Source organism: Dreissena polymorpha, chromosome 2 (assembly GCF_020536995.1).
Source record: "Dreissena polymorpha isolate Duluth1 chromosome 2, UMN_Dpol_1.0, whole genome shotgun sequence".
Taxonomy (NCBI): Eukaryota; Metazoa; Mollusca; class Bivalvia; order Myida; family Dreissenidae; genus Dreissena; species Dreissena polymorpha.
In genome coordinates, this window is record NC_068356.1 from 130,541,163 (window position 1) to 130,558,993 (window position 17,831).

Below are 17,831 nucleotides of genomic sequence, written 5' to 3' on the forward strand. Positions count from 1 at the left end.
CCCGTTCTACTGCAGCCGTTCCCGCTCTATTGCAGCCGTTCCCGTTCTTGTGCAGCCGTTCCGTTCTGGTAAAGCCGTTCCTGTTTTCGACAGGCCGTTCCCGTTTTCGTCGGGCCGATCCCGTTCGGCGCCGTTTTCGTCCCTTGCTGTTTTCATCGTGGCGACGAACAACAAAAGTTCCGAGATGCTAAAATTATATAAGCATCCCCAATTGTCGGTTATACTGTTTCCTTTCTATCAAACAGGTAGTTATTAGTTTATTAAATGTTCTTAGTCTGTAAAAGGATGTCTTCAAGAGTAAAGAAATGAAAACAGTGAGACTTATTTATTTATACTTCTCAAAATATACTAACACGAAACAACAAATGTATAAGAATATAATATAGTTACATTTTGTCCGACATCCCAGATCTTTCTTGATTGTATTAAATAAGTCGTTAAAAGTTTAAATAATTTTAGATGTTGCGTGGCCGAAGAGTTGAATGTGTCCTAAGTCGTCTGCGGCGCGTCTTTTATATGGATGCCCCTTGATACAATTTCTCAGACTCCGTAAAAGGTTATGCAACAGCTCTAACCAATCAGAATACTCGAATCGCCGATTTGAACCTCTGTCATCCAATCAAATATGTGCACCAAGATGAACTCTTCAAAACGCTTCCGCACATCAGGAAATAGTTACAAATGTTATATCTATCTATCTATCTATCTATCTATACTGTCTAACTCCCCTTACGGGTATTATTGACAGGTGCGCAGTCAGTGCAGATAAAAGTGTTATAAGTGAAAAGTGTGAAAGATAGAAGTATGTTAGAATTATTATATGGTGAGGTGATTTAAGGTTAAAAACTGATAAAAACATGTCTCCCGGAGTTCAAGGGGCTGATGGGGAAAGCAGGGACTGCTTAAACCCTTCAAGATCAGGATGTAAAACTGTAGTGGCAGGGAGGTTGTTCCACATCACAATAGCGCTTGGGAAAAATGATAACTTATAAATATTTGCAGTGGTATGGATCTGTCTGTAGGAGAGGCGGTGCATGTGACGAGTGAATCTGGTGATTAGGACAGCCAATCAGAATCCACGGCTCAAGAAGAAGCCTAGTTTTGAAGTTGGCGGTTTGACACTTTCAACACAATCGATAATTTTAATGTTTGCAGACGATCATCATTACGAAAAAAAGCAGTTAATATAAAGACCAAAGGTTCATAATTATTTTTATAATGATTCATGGTCATATATTAAAACAAGAGATGTGTTTGTCAGAAACACAATGCCCCCTATTGCGCCGCTTTGAAGCCATAAATTTGACATTTGACCTTGAAGGATGGCCTTGACCTTGACCTTTCACCACTCAAATTGTGCAGCTCCGTGAGATACACATGCATGCCAAATATCAAGTTACTATCTTCAATATTCAAAAAGTTATGACAAAACTTTAACGAAGGTTAACGTTTTAGGAAAGAAAAATACAATGTTTTTTTTAACTTTGACATTAAAGGATGACCTTGATGGTAAATGACCTTGACTTTTCACCACTCAAAATGTGCAGCTCCATGAGATACACATGCATGCCAAATATCAAGTTGCTATCTTCAATATTAATAAGTTATCAAACTTTAACCAAGATTAAAGTTTTGGGACAGACGCAATGACACAATGACAGACAGACAGGCCAAAAACAATATACCCCCGATCTTTCGATCCGGGGGCATAAAAATATTTGTGATGTAACATCTTCATGAAAATTACACATGACCCAAGAGAAATATAGCATAATATATGATCATTTAAATCATTTGAGATTTTCAGTTATCATGTATGTTTAACAACAAAACTATTTTGAGAAGAAACAAATAAAATGATAAGCATGTTACAACTGAGAAGGTATATGTATGATTAAGGGCACCAGTCACTCTTCAAAAGCAGATATTTCCTCGAGGTATTTCTTGCGTAGACTGGCAACATACTGCTTGAGACTGTCCTCATCAAGCTGTGAACTCCTCGCAGCTTGAACCAGTCTGGTGGCCAGCTTGAACAGCGCCCTCTGCCTGCACAGCTCCTTGTCATTGCGCTGACTGTTCTAGTGGACAAGAAACAAAGACATGCGTGGGGATTGATGCTCAGTAGGAAGCCATTCTCGAAATACTATTTAGGCCAGAATTTTTTCATAAAATGATTCTCGGGCCTGCCGACTCTAATTTTTGTCGAAACCAAAAAAATAATTTAATCTCAAATTTTTCGGATGCCAAAAGGTGGCTTTAAAACACAAAACGGGTGCCGTTCATATGAGTTATAAATCATCATAATAAACCCAGTTTTAATCACCCACATTAATACGTGAACATCCTACATGTGCTGGAATTTACCAAAAGCTACGCCATCATTGTTTGTACAAGAACGCTTAAACGGTTTCACCAGCAAAGTCTGCTTATATCCCAATATTATGCAACCGTCAAATGAAATCCTGAATGGAATCGATTTGTAAGTAAATATGTTATTATTTCTTTACGATTTTATAAAATTGATAGTATTAAAATGACTAAAAATTATTATGAAAAAAATAAAACCAGAACAATTTTAATCTAATAGGTGCCCGAAATGCGAAACCCATTTACGCCTATCAACTTTAAACCTTCAATAATTTACGCACAAATAAGGCAATATGTTAAAGAATAAAATTGTATGTGTTGTTTAATGCAGTTGTAGTGAACAATTTGTGCATATAATACGTGTTTTTTCGTTATTTTCAATGGGTATGAAATGGGTACGAAACTTCGATTTTGTTCCAGACTGGTTCTTACCAACAGTTCAAAAAACTGTTCACCATAACATTTTTAAAATGAGTGCAAATTTGGTAACCCATTTTTTTGTTTCCCGCCTCCAACCAGACACTTTTAGAAAAAAATCTGAGAATCAGTTTATTAAATAATACTGGCCTTAATGCACATTAATTTCAGTATTATTGGCACTTGTTTCTTCATTAAGCGTTCCAAAAATGTGCATCTAATTCGCTTGAAATTTTAGAAAAAGCTGTGCCATTATCACAAAGATACACCATTCAGAAAAAAAAGACCATAAAGACTTGAACAATTCTCAAGAGATTTATCTTATTTGACCTTTGACCTTAAAGTGTAACCTTGACATTTATCTTTGTTATACACATTCAGTATGCTTGGGTGTCCTCATTGTATAGCCGGGTTTTTTTTGTTGGACATACAAAGAGTATTTTTTCTGCATTTTTCCTGCATTAATGCACTTTAAAGCAATTAATGTATTTTTCAAACAAAAAGTATGCTTACACATATTTAGTATGTCTTCAAGTTAAGTGTAGACACTTTTATTGTCAACATGCCTACCAGCGTTTTGTATGCTATGTTATTTTTGTTCATTGGAAATAGAAAAAAAACATAAGTGTAAGGCACATGAAGGCCCCCATCTGGCATGTCAATAGAAAGTTGAAAGCCATACTGTTGTAATAAGCTTTAAGATCAAGCTCAGACCAGCTTAAAATGTTGTCAAAATTAACTTTTAAGTTTTAAAATATCAATTCATTTTTCTCATACATGTGTGCACCACACATCTTGTACGTTACATGGACCTTTTTTTTACACGTTTACATGACCGTTACCTTCTTTTCCTCTGCAAGTTTTGTAGCCAATTGTTTGGCTTCTGCTATCACAGACTGTGGTAACGTTGACATCTCTGCCAACTGAATCCCTAAAAAATACTTATACATTTGTATTATTAGTTATAATACCTGATAACAAAAATATGGGTAACATTGGGAATATAGCTGTTTTTCTGATGTTCATTTTTGCATGGAATATGTATATTTCAATCAGGAAAAGATTAAGCTTTTACAAACTTTTATTTACTTCATTTTAACATTTAAAAAATGTGCTTTATGTATATGACCATTGAAGGTTCATTCAATTCTATAGGGGTAATCAAGGGAATGATGGTGTAGTATTTATTTTTTATGTGGACCTTTCAACTATTGGTAAATTGACAAAATTGAAAAAAAATCAGATTCACAAATTTTCGTTGTAGTAATGATATTTGTGCGGAAACAGTAATAATGAACAATTAACATGCTCTACAATATTCATTTATAGGCATCTTGTGAACTTTTCAAAACCTGAAAATTATAAAGCGTTATAAATGAGAAACGATTTTGAATAATTTGAATAATTATGTTGTTATCATTATATTTTGTGACACTACCAGGATCGCTTATATAAAGTATAAAATACACCACTCCCTTTGGGAGCACGGATGGCTGAGTGGTTTAAGGGTTAGACTTTTACTTCAAGGGTCATTGGTTCGGGCTGTTGACAATAGTACTGTTTAACATGGAAATGTATTTAAAGTACATAACGATTGAAAATATTACAAATTAAGATTTTATAAAACCACAAGACTTACAAGTTCAAAGATGTTTCATTTGAACTTGCCAGAGTTTAACCATTTTTGTCAATTGTTTTGCTGTAAATATCATTTGATTGTGTACACTCCTTGATGCACAGTTACAGGATAAAGATGTTTGGTACAATATAATAAACAGAAAAACCCACTTCAGGCCCTAGATAACATCTACTTAGTAAGCAGTATTTATGATAATTAATACAATATTCACTTAAACTACACAGGCAAAGTTCCCAAAATGTATTCCTGACTTTTCCTTCCTAAGATTAGAATTAAAAAATTAAAATAAATATTCAAGTTTTAAAGAAAAATATTTTGTTATGGTGTAGTAACTTTGAGATAATTAAGTTCAGCTGTATTATGAAAGGCAGTGTGTTTATGTATTGTTTATTTACTTAGCTTTAAAACTTGAATGCATGTAGTTTACAGAATTCACTAGATGTCAGGCATGTAAATGTGGTTATATTTAGCTGGAAAAAAAAGAACACATTTGCAGGATTCCCTGGTCACTACTTTAATGTTAATTACATGGAGCTCAATTTATTCATAATTATTCTTTAACAGTTTCAAGAATGGTCTGCATATGCATATTGAAGTGTTAATATAGTTAATTGTAGTGTTGATGTAGGCATTAGAATGAGGTGGCCATTGCGAAGTGGATATGATTTCTGTTTTGGGACTAGGAGATCGCTGGTTCAAACAGCACAGTAAGAGCGTTCTTTAGATCTCATCCAAAAGATACCAAGTACTAGTTCTACCAAGAAAATTACTAGGGAGCGTTTCAATAATCTTTAAACTCTCTATGTAATCTAGCTAAAATAAATAGATTTAACCCATTTATGCCTAGTGGACTCTCCCATTCTTCTAAATTGGATCAATTTATTTCCAAAACAAGGGACACAATTGTCACAAAAGCATGTTTTCAGTTGAAAAAAGTCTGATAAAGGGAGACAATTCAAAATGTGTATTGTTAACCCCCTTGTGTAAAATTTACCTTGATTTCAATTAGAAAACAAGGGCTGTTTGAAAAAAAAATGCATGCCCCCCATATGGGCTGTCAGTTGTAGTGGAATCCATTGTGTGAATACGTTTTTTGTCACTGTGACCTTGACCTTTGACCTAGTGACCTGAAAATCAATAGGGGTCATCTGCCAGTCATGATCAAAGTTCCTATGAAGTTTCATGATCCTAGACGTAAGCATTCTTGAGTTATCATCCGGAAACCATTTTACTGTTTCAAGTCACTGTGACCTTGACCTTTGACCTAGTGACCTGAAAATCAAAAGGGGTCATCTGCCAGTCATGACCAATGTACCTATGAAGTTTCATGATCCTAGGTGTAAGCATTCTTGAGTAATCATCCGGAAACCATTTTACCATTTCAAGTCACTGTGACCTTGACCTTTGACCCAGTGACCTGAAAATCAAAAGGGGTCATCTGCCAGTCATTATCAATGTACCTATGAAGTTTCATGATCCTAGGCCTAAGCGTTCTTGAGTTATCATCCGGAAACCATTTTACTATTTCAAGTCACTGTTACCTTGACCTTTGACCTAGTAACCTGAAAATCAATAGGGGTCATCTGCCAGTCATGATCAATGTACCTATGAAGTTTCATGATCCTAGGCCTAAGCGTTCTTGAGTTATCATCCAGAAACCATCTGATGGACGGACCGACCAACGGACCGATCGACATGTGCAAAACAATATACCCCCTCTTCTTTGAAGGGGTGCATAAAAAAGTCTGATAAAGACAGACAACTCAAAATCAAAATGTGCATTGTTACTGATTGTTCATAGTTACATAGTTGTTTCAAAATCAATCTATTTTTAGTTGTGGCGACCTTGACCTTGGAGATATTGACGTAATTCTTTCGTGCGACACACCGTTCAATAATGGTGAACAAATGTGCCAAATGATTTTAAAATGTCACAATGCATGACATAGAAATGGCCCAGACAAGCTCATTTGTGGCCATTTTTGACCTTCAAACTCAAATTGTGACCTTGACCTTGGAGATATCGACGTGATTCTTTCACGCGATACAAGGTCAACTGATGGTGACCAAATGTGCCAAATAATTTTAAAATCTCACAATGAATCACAAAGTAATTGCCCGGATATCGACGTAATTCTTTCGCACGACACACTGTCTAATGATGGTGAACAAATGTGCCAAATGATTTTAAAATCTGACAATGAACGACAAAGTTATGGCCCGGAAAAGCTCATTTATGGCCATTTTTTACCTTCAAACTCAAATTGTGATCTTGACCTTGGAGATATCGACGTAATTCTTTCGCGCGACACACTGTCTAATGATGGTGAACAAATGTGCCAAATGATTGTAAAATCTGACAATGAACGACAAAGTTATGGCCCGGACAAGCTCATTTATGGCCATTTTTTACCTTCAAACTCAAATTGTGACCTTGACCTTGGAGATATCGAAGTAATTCTTTCGCGCGACACACCGTCTCATGATGGTGAACACATGTGCCAAATAATTTTAAAATCTGACAATGAACGACAGAGTTATGGCCCGGACAAGTTTGTTCCGCCCGCCAGCTGACATTAGCCAATCTAATAACCAGTTTTTTTCTTCGAAAAACCTTGTTAATTAGGGGTGTCTAGTATATTCATTTCTATATTGAGAATATTTCTTACAGAAATTCCTTTAAGCAAACAGGGCAGACCCTGATGAGACGCCGCATAATGCGGCGTCTTATCCAGGTCTACGCTGTTTGCCAAGGCCTTTTTTCTAGACGCTAGGCATAAATGGGTTAAACTAATATAAGCACAATTAAAACAGAAAGAAATGATGAAAAAGACATTTATTGACATACAAACTTAGTGCTTCTTTTAACTATGTCGAGTCTTACCATAGTGTTTCTCTTGGGTTTTGCCCTTTGCAAGTGTATGTGTATAAACGACCTTTTCACAGTTGGCTTCAGTACTGAACATTCTTTGCAGCTCAAAAAAGTAGCTGTCAAAATTAAGAGCAAAGTTTCAGAGTAAAATATTACATGTATTTGAAAAGTTTACAAAATTATAGAAAATGACATGGCAAATGCATGTCAATCACATTGCTGTAAGAACTTGTCAAAGCAACCTCCATTGACCATGCATGAACTAAGTTTAAACAAGAACCTTCAGATTATAACATTTTATAACAAGAGGCTCATGAGTGTGCTCAAACGGGTACCCGAAAAAACCCGAATCCGCGGGTCAAAAAAATACCCGCGGATCCGGGTCAAAGTTTTTGCAAACGATACCGGTTCGGGTCGATAGCTACGAAGTACAAGATTACATGTTTAACGTGTTGTCAAATATTCTCCTTTAAACAAGTGAAGTAAAATCAAATCCTTTATCATTTTAGCAGTGTTGTTATTGCAAATAGTCATAAATATATAGAAGTGACGCACCAAAATCATTAACGTCGGTTTTCATTTGTTATTCACATCCCAAAATGGGGACGTTAAAAAAACGAAACCTGTATAATACAATATATCGACTTCAAAAGAAAGTTAGAGCTTACGGTGAAAATTATTTTGGCTTCTCCCCTCAAAATATGAGAAGCTTAATGTTTGCTTGACAGGTTGTTCATCTTATACATGCAAGTTGTTTATCGCTAATCCAAGTAATGCTAACATTTTCTGATTAAGTTCAACAACGTTGTGTAAACCTAATAAATAAGTATATGCAGTTCGGTATTTCATTCATAATTTAATAAATAAGACCAATAAAAAGTATAATATTCTAAACAATATACTTGACAAACAGTTGAATATTTAAGACGCTAAAACATCATATGAAAACAAATGTAGTTTTAGTTTAATTAACTTATGTATTATCTGACCCGACCCGACCCGAATTTTCTCGGGTATTTAAATTTTGACCCACCGACCCGACCCGAAGAATATTTTTGACCCGTGTGAGCCCTACTCATGAGGGCCTGAATTGCTCTACTGCTATAAACACTTTGCAAGTTTGGAAAGAAAAAGATGGAAACTGTGTACTTAATCGCGCAAACAAGGAGAATTTTCTCAAATTCAAAAGGAGATTATTTCTCCGATACTGCTCATATTCAATAGGGTTCAAGTCCTCATTGATATAAAGATACTGTGCACATTTGGAAATAATTGGATGAAAACTGTGGAATTAATTGTGTAAACAAGCGGGATTGCAAACTTTTCTCATATTCAAGGGAAGTCATTCTGGACTTATTGCTTCGATATTGCTCTTTTTAAAAATGGGTTTGAGTCCTCATTGATACAAAGACACTGTGCAAGTTTGCCAAGAATTGAATGAAAATTATGGACTTAAAAAAACTGAATTTTCATTTTTTCTCAAATTCAAGGGGAGATAATTCTGGACTTATAACTCCGATATTGCTTATTTTCAATAGAGTTTGATTCATCATTCAGATAAAGACACTGTGCAAGTTAGGAAATAATTGGATGAAAACTGTGGACTTTATTGCGTAAACAAGCCTTATTTCAAAATTTTCTCAAATTCAAGGGGAGATAATTCTGGACTTTTTACTCTGATGTAACCCATTTTCAATAGGGTTCGAGTCCTCATTAATATAAAGACACTGAACAAGTTTGAAAAGAATCGGATGAAAACTGTGGACTTATTGCGGAAACAAGAAAAATTCTAACGCACGCACGGACAGACGACGGAAACCACGCCATGACATAAGCTCTTCCGGCCTTCCGCCAGTAGAGCTAAAAATGATTGTTGAATTAACACCTTAACACCTTTTCTTTATCCAACTTCATCCAGGAGTATTCAAGGGTTAAAAACAGCGTTTTTCTGTTTAAAATAAGATCCACTTCCACAGCTGTTCATGTACATTGGTTATGTTTTTGTTCAAGATACCTACTTTTCCACATTTGGATACAAGCTATCCAGCGTTGTAAGCTCAGGAAAATGGGTAACAAAAAAGGTGAATGCCTGAAAACAAAGCAGGTCAAAGAATAATAATTATATAATGATATCAGCCCTTACATCAACAACCATTTGAATCAAATGGTAATCATAAGAATCAAACTCCCGGTTCAAGGTAAAGTCTCTACTCCAGTAGCTACAAAAGCTACCAGCATCAAGAATTGTAGCAAAGTCCTTTATACATCACTCAAGTATACAATCTTTAAATATATTACAGGAAATACATTCTTTTTACAGTATTTTGCAATATCTCAATAATAAACGGAGATGATACATGTTCAAAACGGCGTACCTTGGTGTTGAGCAGGTGTTCACAGATGGAGAAGCAGAGACCCACCCCTTCCTCCACACTGGTTCCTGTATGGAACAAGACATGTGTCCACAGAGCCCAGATGCCCCCCCCCCCCCACCAACTCTTCCACGTTGGTCTCAATACTCTGCTCATGTTAAACAAAAGCTGCTAATGGTTAAATGTTTACTTTTGACCTCTAAGTGTTAATTCCACCTTTGAGGTGATTAGAGAGTTGATACACTTGACAAGCTGCTAGTCTCCTCATGTAAGTTATTTGAGGTAAATTGTTTTAAAATTCAATTAAAATTCAATTAAAATTCAATTAAAGTGAAAAAGTCATGAATATATAATCACTCACCAAAAAAAAAGTATATAAAAGCATTTAGGAAAAAATCACGGAAGAGTGTTAAATTTGAAGAAATTGTTTAGACCAAGGCCCATTATTATGTCAAAAATCAATGGACTGGAAAGAAACTGGAATTTGATCTGTAAGTCATGAAGTTAGACTTACACACGCCAAAAAAAAGGTCAGAATCTGACAGCTTTTCAGAAAAAGTGTTGTTTTTTTACAAAACTTTATAAGTCAATTCCTAGTAACATCGTCAAAATTCAATGAACTGGAACGAAGCTCAAACTTTATCTGTAAGTCATGTAGGTAGACAAACACACCAAAGTCAGGAAACAAAATGCTGGAGATATGGGTGGACAGACAGTCCAACTGCTATAAGGCCTCCTACTGAGGCATAATAATTAGTATTTTAAGTTCAAAAACAACAATCTTTATGAATTAATCTCAAATTAAAACTAAAATTTCTTTTTTTGTGTGTTTGTAAAATTAGCCGTGTCATGTGATAATGGGTCTTATCCAAATGTGGCCAGTGTAGCTCCAGACAATACTGCACATTTGCACAGTCTGATATGGAGTTCCTAAGTATGTCCTGGATAGACTGCGCAGGCTGTTTTGGATCTCTGCTGGCTGCACGTGGCATACAACCCATTTTGCCTGAATCATCTCAAATGTACCTCTTCCAAGCTCATCTATGATAATCAGAGATCTAGATGAAGCTGTCTGTATGATATAGTTCATTTCCTTCATCTAAAAACATAACAGTACATTGCCTTTAAATAAAGCATTAAATATTATAACAATTTAATTGTATGTGACCAGGAAGGTCTCAGAAAAAAATCTGTACAAACAAATGTTATAATTATAATGTCAATTAAAATGTGCCAAAGAATCTTTTAGAAAAGAATTCAGTGTTCTGCGGTAGGAGACATATGCACTCCAAACAGGGCTTTGAACTAGTGACCCCAATTTCAATAGGGGTCATCTACTGTCCAAGGCCAATGCTCATGTGAAGTATAAAGCCAATCGGTCAATTCGTTGATGAGTTGTTGATTGGAAACAATCTTCACACTTATTGTGACAGTGAGCTTGACCTTAGACCTAGTGACCCCAACTTTGATAGGGGTCATCTACTGTCCAAGGCCAGTCAGCATGGGAAGTATCAAGCCAATCAGTCGATTCATTGACAAGTTAATGATCAGAAACGCTCTTCCCACTTATTGTGCCAGTGACCATGACCTTTGACCTAGTGACCCCAGTTTCAATAAGGGTCATCTACTTCCAAGGCCAATGCACATGAGAAGTATCAAGCCAATTGGTGAATCAGTTAATGAGTTATTGATCAAAAATGATTTCACACTAAGTGTGTAACAGTGACCTTGACCTTTGACCCAATGTCCATAGGGGTCATCTTCTGTCCAAGGCCAATGCACATGGGAAGTATCAAGCCAATCGGTGAATCAGTTGACAAGTTATTGATGGGAAACGATTTCACACTTAGTGTGTAACAGTGACCTTGACCTTTGACCTAGTGACCCCAATTTCTCTAGTGGTCATCTATTGTCCAAGGCCAATGCACATGGGAAGTATCCAGCAAATCGGTGAATCAGTTGACAAGTTATTGATCGGAAAATATTATACATTTAATGCGCATCAGTGACCTTGACCTTTGACCTAGTGACCCCAATTTCAATAGGGGTAATCTACTGTCCAAGGCTAATACACATGTGAAGTATCAAGCCATTCGGGCAATTGGTTGATAAGTAATTGATCAGAAATGATTATCACACTTAATGTGCAACAGTGACCTTGACCTTTGACTGACAGACCCCAATTTCAATAGTGGTCATCTTCTGTCCAAGGCCAATGTACATGGGCAGTATCAAGCCAATCGGTGAATCAGTTGACGAGTTATTGATGGGAAACAATTTTACACTTAGTGTGTAATAGTGACCTAGATCTTTGACCAAGTAACCTCAATTTCAATAGTGGTCATCTACTGTCCAAGGCCAATGCACATGGGAAGTATCAAGCAAATCTGTGAATCAGTTGACAATTATTAATCGGAAAGAATTGTACTTTTAATGTGTATCAGTAACATTGACCTTTGACCTAGTGACCCCAATTTCATTAGGGGTAATCTACTGTCCAAGGGCAATACACATGTGAAGTATCAAGCCAATCAGGCATTTGGTTGATAACTAATTGATCGGAAATGATTATCATATTGAGTGTGATAGTGACCTTCACCTTTGACCTAGTGACCCCAATGTCAATAGGGGTCATCAACTGTGCAAGGCCTATGCACATGTGAAGTATCAAGCCAATCGGTAAATTCGTTGATGAGTAATTGATCGGAAACAATTATCACACTTAGTTTGATAGTGACCTTGACCTTTGACCTAGTGACCCCAATTTCAATAGGGGTCATCTACTGTCCAAGGCCAATGCACATGTGAAGTATAAAGCCAATTGGTCAATTCGTTGACAAGTTATTGATAGGAAACTATCTTCACACTTTGTGTGATAGTGATTTTGACCTTTGACCTAGTGATCCCAATTTCAATAGCGGTCATCTACTGCCTAAGGCCAATGCACATGTAAAGTATCTAGCCAATCGGTCAAATTGTTGACGAGTTATTGATCGGAAACGTTTTTCACACTGTTTGTGATAGTGACCTTGACCTTTGACCTAGTGACCCTAATTTCAAAAGGGGTCATCTACTGTCCAAGGTCAATGCCCATGTGAATTATCAAGACAATCGGTCAATTTGTTGACGAGTTATTGATCAGGATCGAACTGGTCTACTAACATTCAGACTGGTCTACCGACAGTCTACCGACAGCCAGATAAACAATATACCCCTACTTCTTACCTCCAGGGTAAAAGTTGAAGAGTTTGTTTCAATGTCATCATCACTGCCAATCCTTGAGAAAATCTGGTTTACAACACGGAAAGAGGCATAATCAGCAGGAACAAATGAGCCGATCTGCGCCATTATCTGAAGCAAAGCAATCTGACGCAGATATGTGGACTTTCCACTCTGAAATAAAGTATAGTACAAAATGTGTTATTAACTGAACTGATCATCTCAACTTGCAGCAAAAGATTGGTACATACAAGAATTTTAGATAAAGTTACTAAAGTATGTATACATTGTAAGTTTGTGTATACTAATTTTGCAGTCACCATTTTTAAGCCTCGTACATTGGTAATTTTGCAATAAATCAGGTTTTAATCTAAATAATAGTTATTATTTTTGTAAAAACAGTGAACATGTCAAGAAAAATAAAACTGTTATTCAGTAGGCTGTGATACTCTTTTTTCATTGTTGTTTTTGTTACTACTTTTATTCAGCTGAAAAATGAATCATTATGAATTTTGATTCTCCAGTGCACTGTTTAAAGTGCAGCACATATCATTACCATGTTTGGCCCTGTTATTATCATGAAGTTGCTCTCCTCAGATGCATACTGAAACATAAGAATGTACATCTATATAATTTAACATTAAGTGCAATATTATTGCCATTTTCATGATTTGTGAAATCCCTATAACACCATGGTTTTATTTTGTTAAACAAAACTAAAACTAGATGTGTCTAAGACAATGATGTCCCCATGACAAATAATACATAAGCAGATTTCTCATTATTTGCATGCTGCAAAGTCCATAACATAATGTATTATGAGAATATTTGACAGTAAACCTCTATGTGTGACCTTGACCTTTGATCCCCAGAGACAGGTATTGCACGCAACATGCCATCTCAAAATCATGATCATTCAAGCAAGTAATTAACAATAAATATGCATATTGTGCACAGATGCATTACACTGAATGTCACTGGATACAAATGAGTACAGAATATAATTAGAAACATTAACAAAGGGCAATGACTCTAAAAAACAAGAGCTTTGTCACAGACGTGACGTATACCCCCACATGCTGCATTTACACAGAATATTATGCATGCTGTCTTCACAAAACAAAAGAAGCTAATGTATGGCGATTTCTTAGCATTATTATGCCATTATCATTTATGGCCATTTTGACCTTTGAACTCTTGAATTCTTTTCTATGACACGCCGTCCAATTACTGTAAACAAAATGTACAGAGTCATTTTAAAATCTCACAATGAATGACATAGTTATGGCCTGGACAAGCAAAGAATATGGCAATTTTTTACTTTTGAACTCCAAGTGTGACCTTGACCTTAGAGATATCGACGGAATTCTTTCGCATGACACACCGGCCAATGATTGTGAACAAAGGTACAGAGTAATTTTAAAATCTCACAATGAATGACATAGTTATGGTCTGGACAAGCTCGTTTATGGCCATTTTTGACCATTGAACTCAAAGTGTGACCTTGACCTTGGAGATATCAACGTAATTCTTTTGCATGACACACGGTCCAATGATTGTGAACAAATGTACTGAGTAATTATAAAATCTCACAATGAATGACATAGTTATGGCCCAGCAATATCATTTATGGTCATTTTTGACCATTGAACTCAAAGTGTGACCTTGACATTGCAGATATCAACGTAATTCTTTCGCATGACACACCGTTCAATGATGGTGAACAAATGTGCCAAATGATTTTAAAATCTCACAATGAACGACATAGTTATGGCCCGGACAATCTTATTTATGGCCATTTTTTATCTTTGAACTCAAAGTGTGACCTTGACCTTGGAAATAACGATGTAATTCTTTCGCATGACAAACCGTCCAATGATGGTGAACAAATGTGCCAAATGATTTTAAAATCTCGCAATGAACGACATAGTTATGGCCCAGACAAGCTCATTTATGGCCATTTTTAACCTTTGAACTCAAAGTGTGACCTTGACCTTGATGATATTAACATAATTCTTTCAAATGACACACAGTCCAATGATGGTGAACAAATGTACCAAATGATTTTTTAAGTCTCACACTAATTGACAAAGTTATGGCCCGGACAAGCTCATTTATGGGCAAGTCTTAGTGTGACCTTGACCTTTGAGATATTGACGTACTTCTTTCGCATGACACACAGTCCCATGATGGTAAACAAATGTACCAAGTCATTTTAAAATCTAACAATAAATGACATAGTTATGGTCCGGACAAACTTTCGGTTTAAAACGCACTTAGTAACCCCTTGACCTAGTTTTTGATCCGGCATGACCCATATTCAAACTTGACCTAGACATCATCTAGATACAACTTCTGACCAAGTTTGGTAATGATGAAATGAAATTTTTGTGTCAGACTGACCGACAAAGTGACTCCTATATAGCCCCCTTTAACAATGGTAATTGGGGTATAATGAGGACCAAGAGTAATGTGTTCTTGTGCACTGAACATCCTCTAAATGAGATCTACGTTCCTATTCAGTTTAAAGTTGATATCAAAAGGGAAGAAAAGAAATGGTTCTTGTGCACTGCACATTTTCTCAATGAGACACACCAAATTTAAAGGTTCAAACTAATTACTTTTACAATTTTTCAGATATGCTCTTGACAAATTTGAAGTACAAAAAATAACAAAATGGAATAATTCAAGAGCCAAAAGGCCTGATGGGATATAGATTGGTATTGCACTGGGCCTCCATTAATAAAAACAGTTTCAGAAAGTTTGATGACGATCTGATGTAAACTGATTAAGTAAAGAGGAAACCAAAGAGCAAAAAAGTATGGTAACTGGCTGACTGACTGATGGACAATGCGGACACTATATACCTCCCTTTGGATCATACAAAGGCATGATAATTGATGAAGTAACAGTTTGACAATCTGTATTCTTGCCATTTTGACGTCTTGGGTCTATCCTTTGAGCTAGGGACACAGATAATTCATGTTAGCAGCAGCAACGCAGAGCTAACTTTTATTATGAATTTTGTTAATACCTTCACTTACATCAATACTATTTTATTTCATTTTAGAAATTGAATAAACACATTTGTACTCACAATGTTGTTTGGTACTGGGAGTTCCACAGATATTTTCTCCAGTATCGGGTGCCGACCCTGGTTGATAGCCAGTGTATCGGTGATCTCTGGCCGTACTGGAGGAAAAAAGGTTTTGTGATACACAGCTCACATAGAATGTAACAACATGAGTTATATGTTTCATCCCAAACATTTATTTGCACCAAAACACTCTTCAGAATAAATTTATTAGAAATGAAACGTATTTCATATGATAAAATTTGTAATATTGAAGTTACTTCTCAATTGCATTTGCCTAACATTTATGAAATGTCAAACACTCTATATTTCATTCATTCTTTTAAAGACATTTTTATTGCATTTTGGAGATAGGTCAGTCTATTACCAATCTGTTTTTTGAGAGAAGATATTTCTCTCAGTTATTGCTTTCATTATACATATGTAAAATCCTTAAGTTAAACATGTTTGTGTTACTTTAGAACATGCATTGATAGCATTATGACTTTAAACAAGAAGTATTGTTGAAAACGATGGATGCTCCCCGATGATGCGCTTTGTCAATCTATGTGTTAATAACCACCTAAAAAATTATATTATTAGCCTCGGTGACCTTGACCCCAAATGACATCAAGCATCATCAAAAAGTAGAGATCTATGCAAGGTACCTACATGCCAAATATCTTAGAGATCTGTAAAATATTGAAGGCGCTATGAGAAACTGTAACAAAAGCGTGACGGAAAATATATTTTTAGCCTCGTTGACCTTGACCCCAGTGAACTCAAACCTCATCAAAAGGTAGAGGTCCATGCAAGGTACCTACATTGCAAATGTGTAAGATATCTGTAAAGTATTGAAGGCGCTATTAGAAACTGTAACTAAAGCGTGAAGGAAAATCTATTATTAGCCTTGGTGACCTTGACCCCAGTAACCTCAAACCTCATCAAAAATTAGAGGTCCATGCAAGGTACCTACATGCCAAATATGAAAGAGATCAGTAAAGTATTGAAGGCCTTATGAGAAACTGTAACAAAAGCATGACGGAAAATATATTATTAGCCTCGGTGACCTTGACCCCAGTGACCTCAAACCTCATCAAAAGGTAGAGGTCCATGCAAGGTACCTACATTGCAAATATGAAAGAGATCGGTAAAGTATTGAAGGCGCTATTAGAAACTGTAACAAAAGCGTGAAGGAAAATCTATTATTAGCCTCGGTGACCTTGACCCCAGTAACATCAAACCTCATCAAAAGTTAGAGGTCCATGCAAGGTACCTACATGCCAAATATGAAAGAGATCGGTAAAGTATTGAAAGCCTTATGAGAAACTGTAACAAAAGCATGACGGAAAATATATTATTAGCCTCGGTGACCTTGACCCCAGTGACCTCAAACCTCATCAAAAGGTAGAGGTCCATGCAAGGTACCTACATTGCAAATATGTAAGAGATCGGTAAAGTATTGAAGGCGCTATTAGAAACTGTAACAAGAGCGTGTAGGAAAATCTATTATTAGCCTCAGTGACCTTTACCTTGAACCCAGTGACCTCAAACCTCATCAAAATGTAGAGGTCCATGCAAGGTACCTACATGCCAAATATGAAAGAGATTGGTACAGTAATGAAGGCGCTATGGGAAACGGTAACAAAAGTGTGACGGATGGAAGTAAGGAAGGACATACTGGCAACTATATGCTCCACCAAAATTTTATTTCGGGGAGCATAAAAATACTTGCCATAATCAGACAGTGTGCATGCATGAGTAAATGCCAGCAGCATGTCTAACATGGCCACAGTGTCCGTAAGCTTGTACAGACAGCCGATGTCATCACGAATACCATTCAACAGCTCCGTTATAACACTGCCAGAAAAT

The 17,831-nt window shown here is 36.2% G+C and overlaps 1 protein-coding gene across 1 annotated transcript in view; it reads right to left on the reverse strand.

The window, feature by feature from the left end:
• Positions 1-310: 310 nt before the first annotated feature.
• Positions 311-17,831, reverse strand: part of LOC127868999 (mutS protein homolog 4-like) — a 47,157-nt gene continuing 29,636 nt past the window's right edge. Inside the window, exons 17-26 of the mRNA XM_052411244.1 lie at positions 17,695-17,819; positions 15,984-16,078; positions 13,443-13,490; positions 12,893-13,060; positions 10,694-10,766; positions 9,671-9,735; positions 9,314-9,384; positions 7,308-7,411; positions 3,627-3,715; positions 311-2,078 (exon numbers count right to left, since the gene is read on the reverse strand). Coding sequence (XP_052267204.1) covers positions 1,908-2,078; positions 3,627-3,715; positions 7,308-7,411; positions 9,314-9,384; positions 9,671-9,735; positions 10,694-10,766; positions 12,893-13,060; positions 13,443-13,490; positions 15,984-16,078; positions 17,695-17,819 — 1,009 coding nt within the window. The 3' untranslated portion in view covers positions 311-1,907. The remainder of the gene's footprint in view (positions 2,079-3,626; positions 3,716-7,307; positions 7,412-9,313; positions 9,385-9,670; positions 9,736-10,693; positions 10,767-12,892; positions 13,061-13,442; positions 13,491-15,983; positions 16,079-17,694; positions 17,820-17,831) is intronic.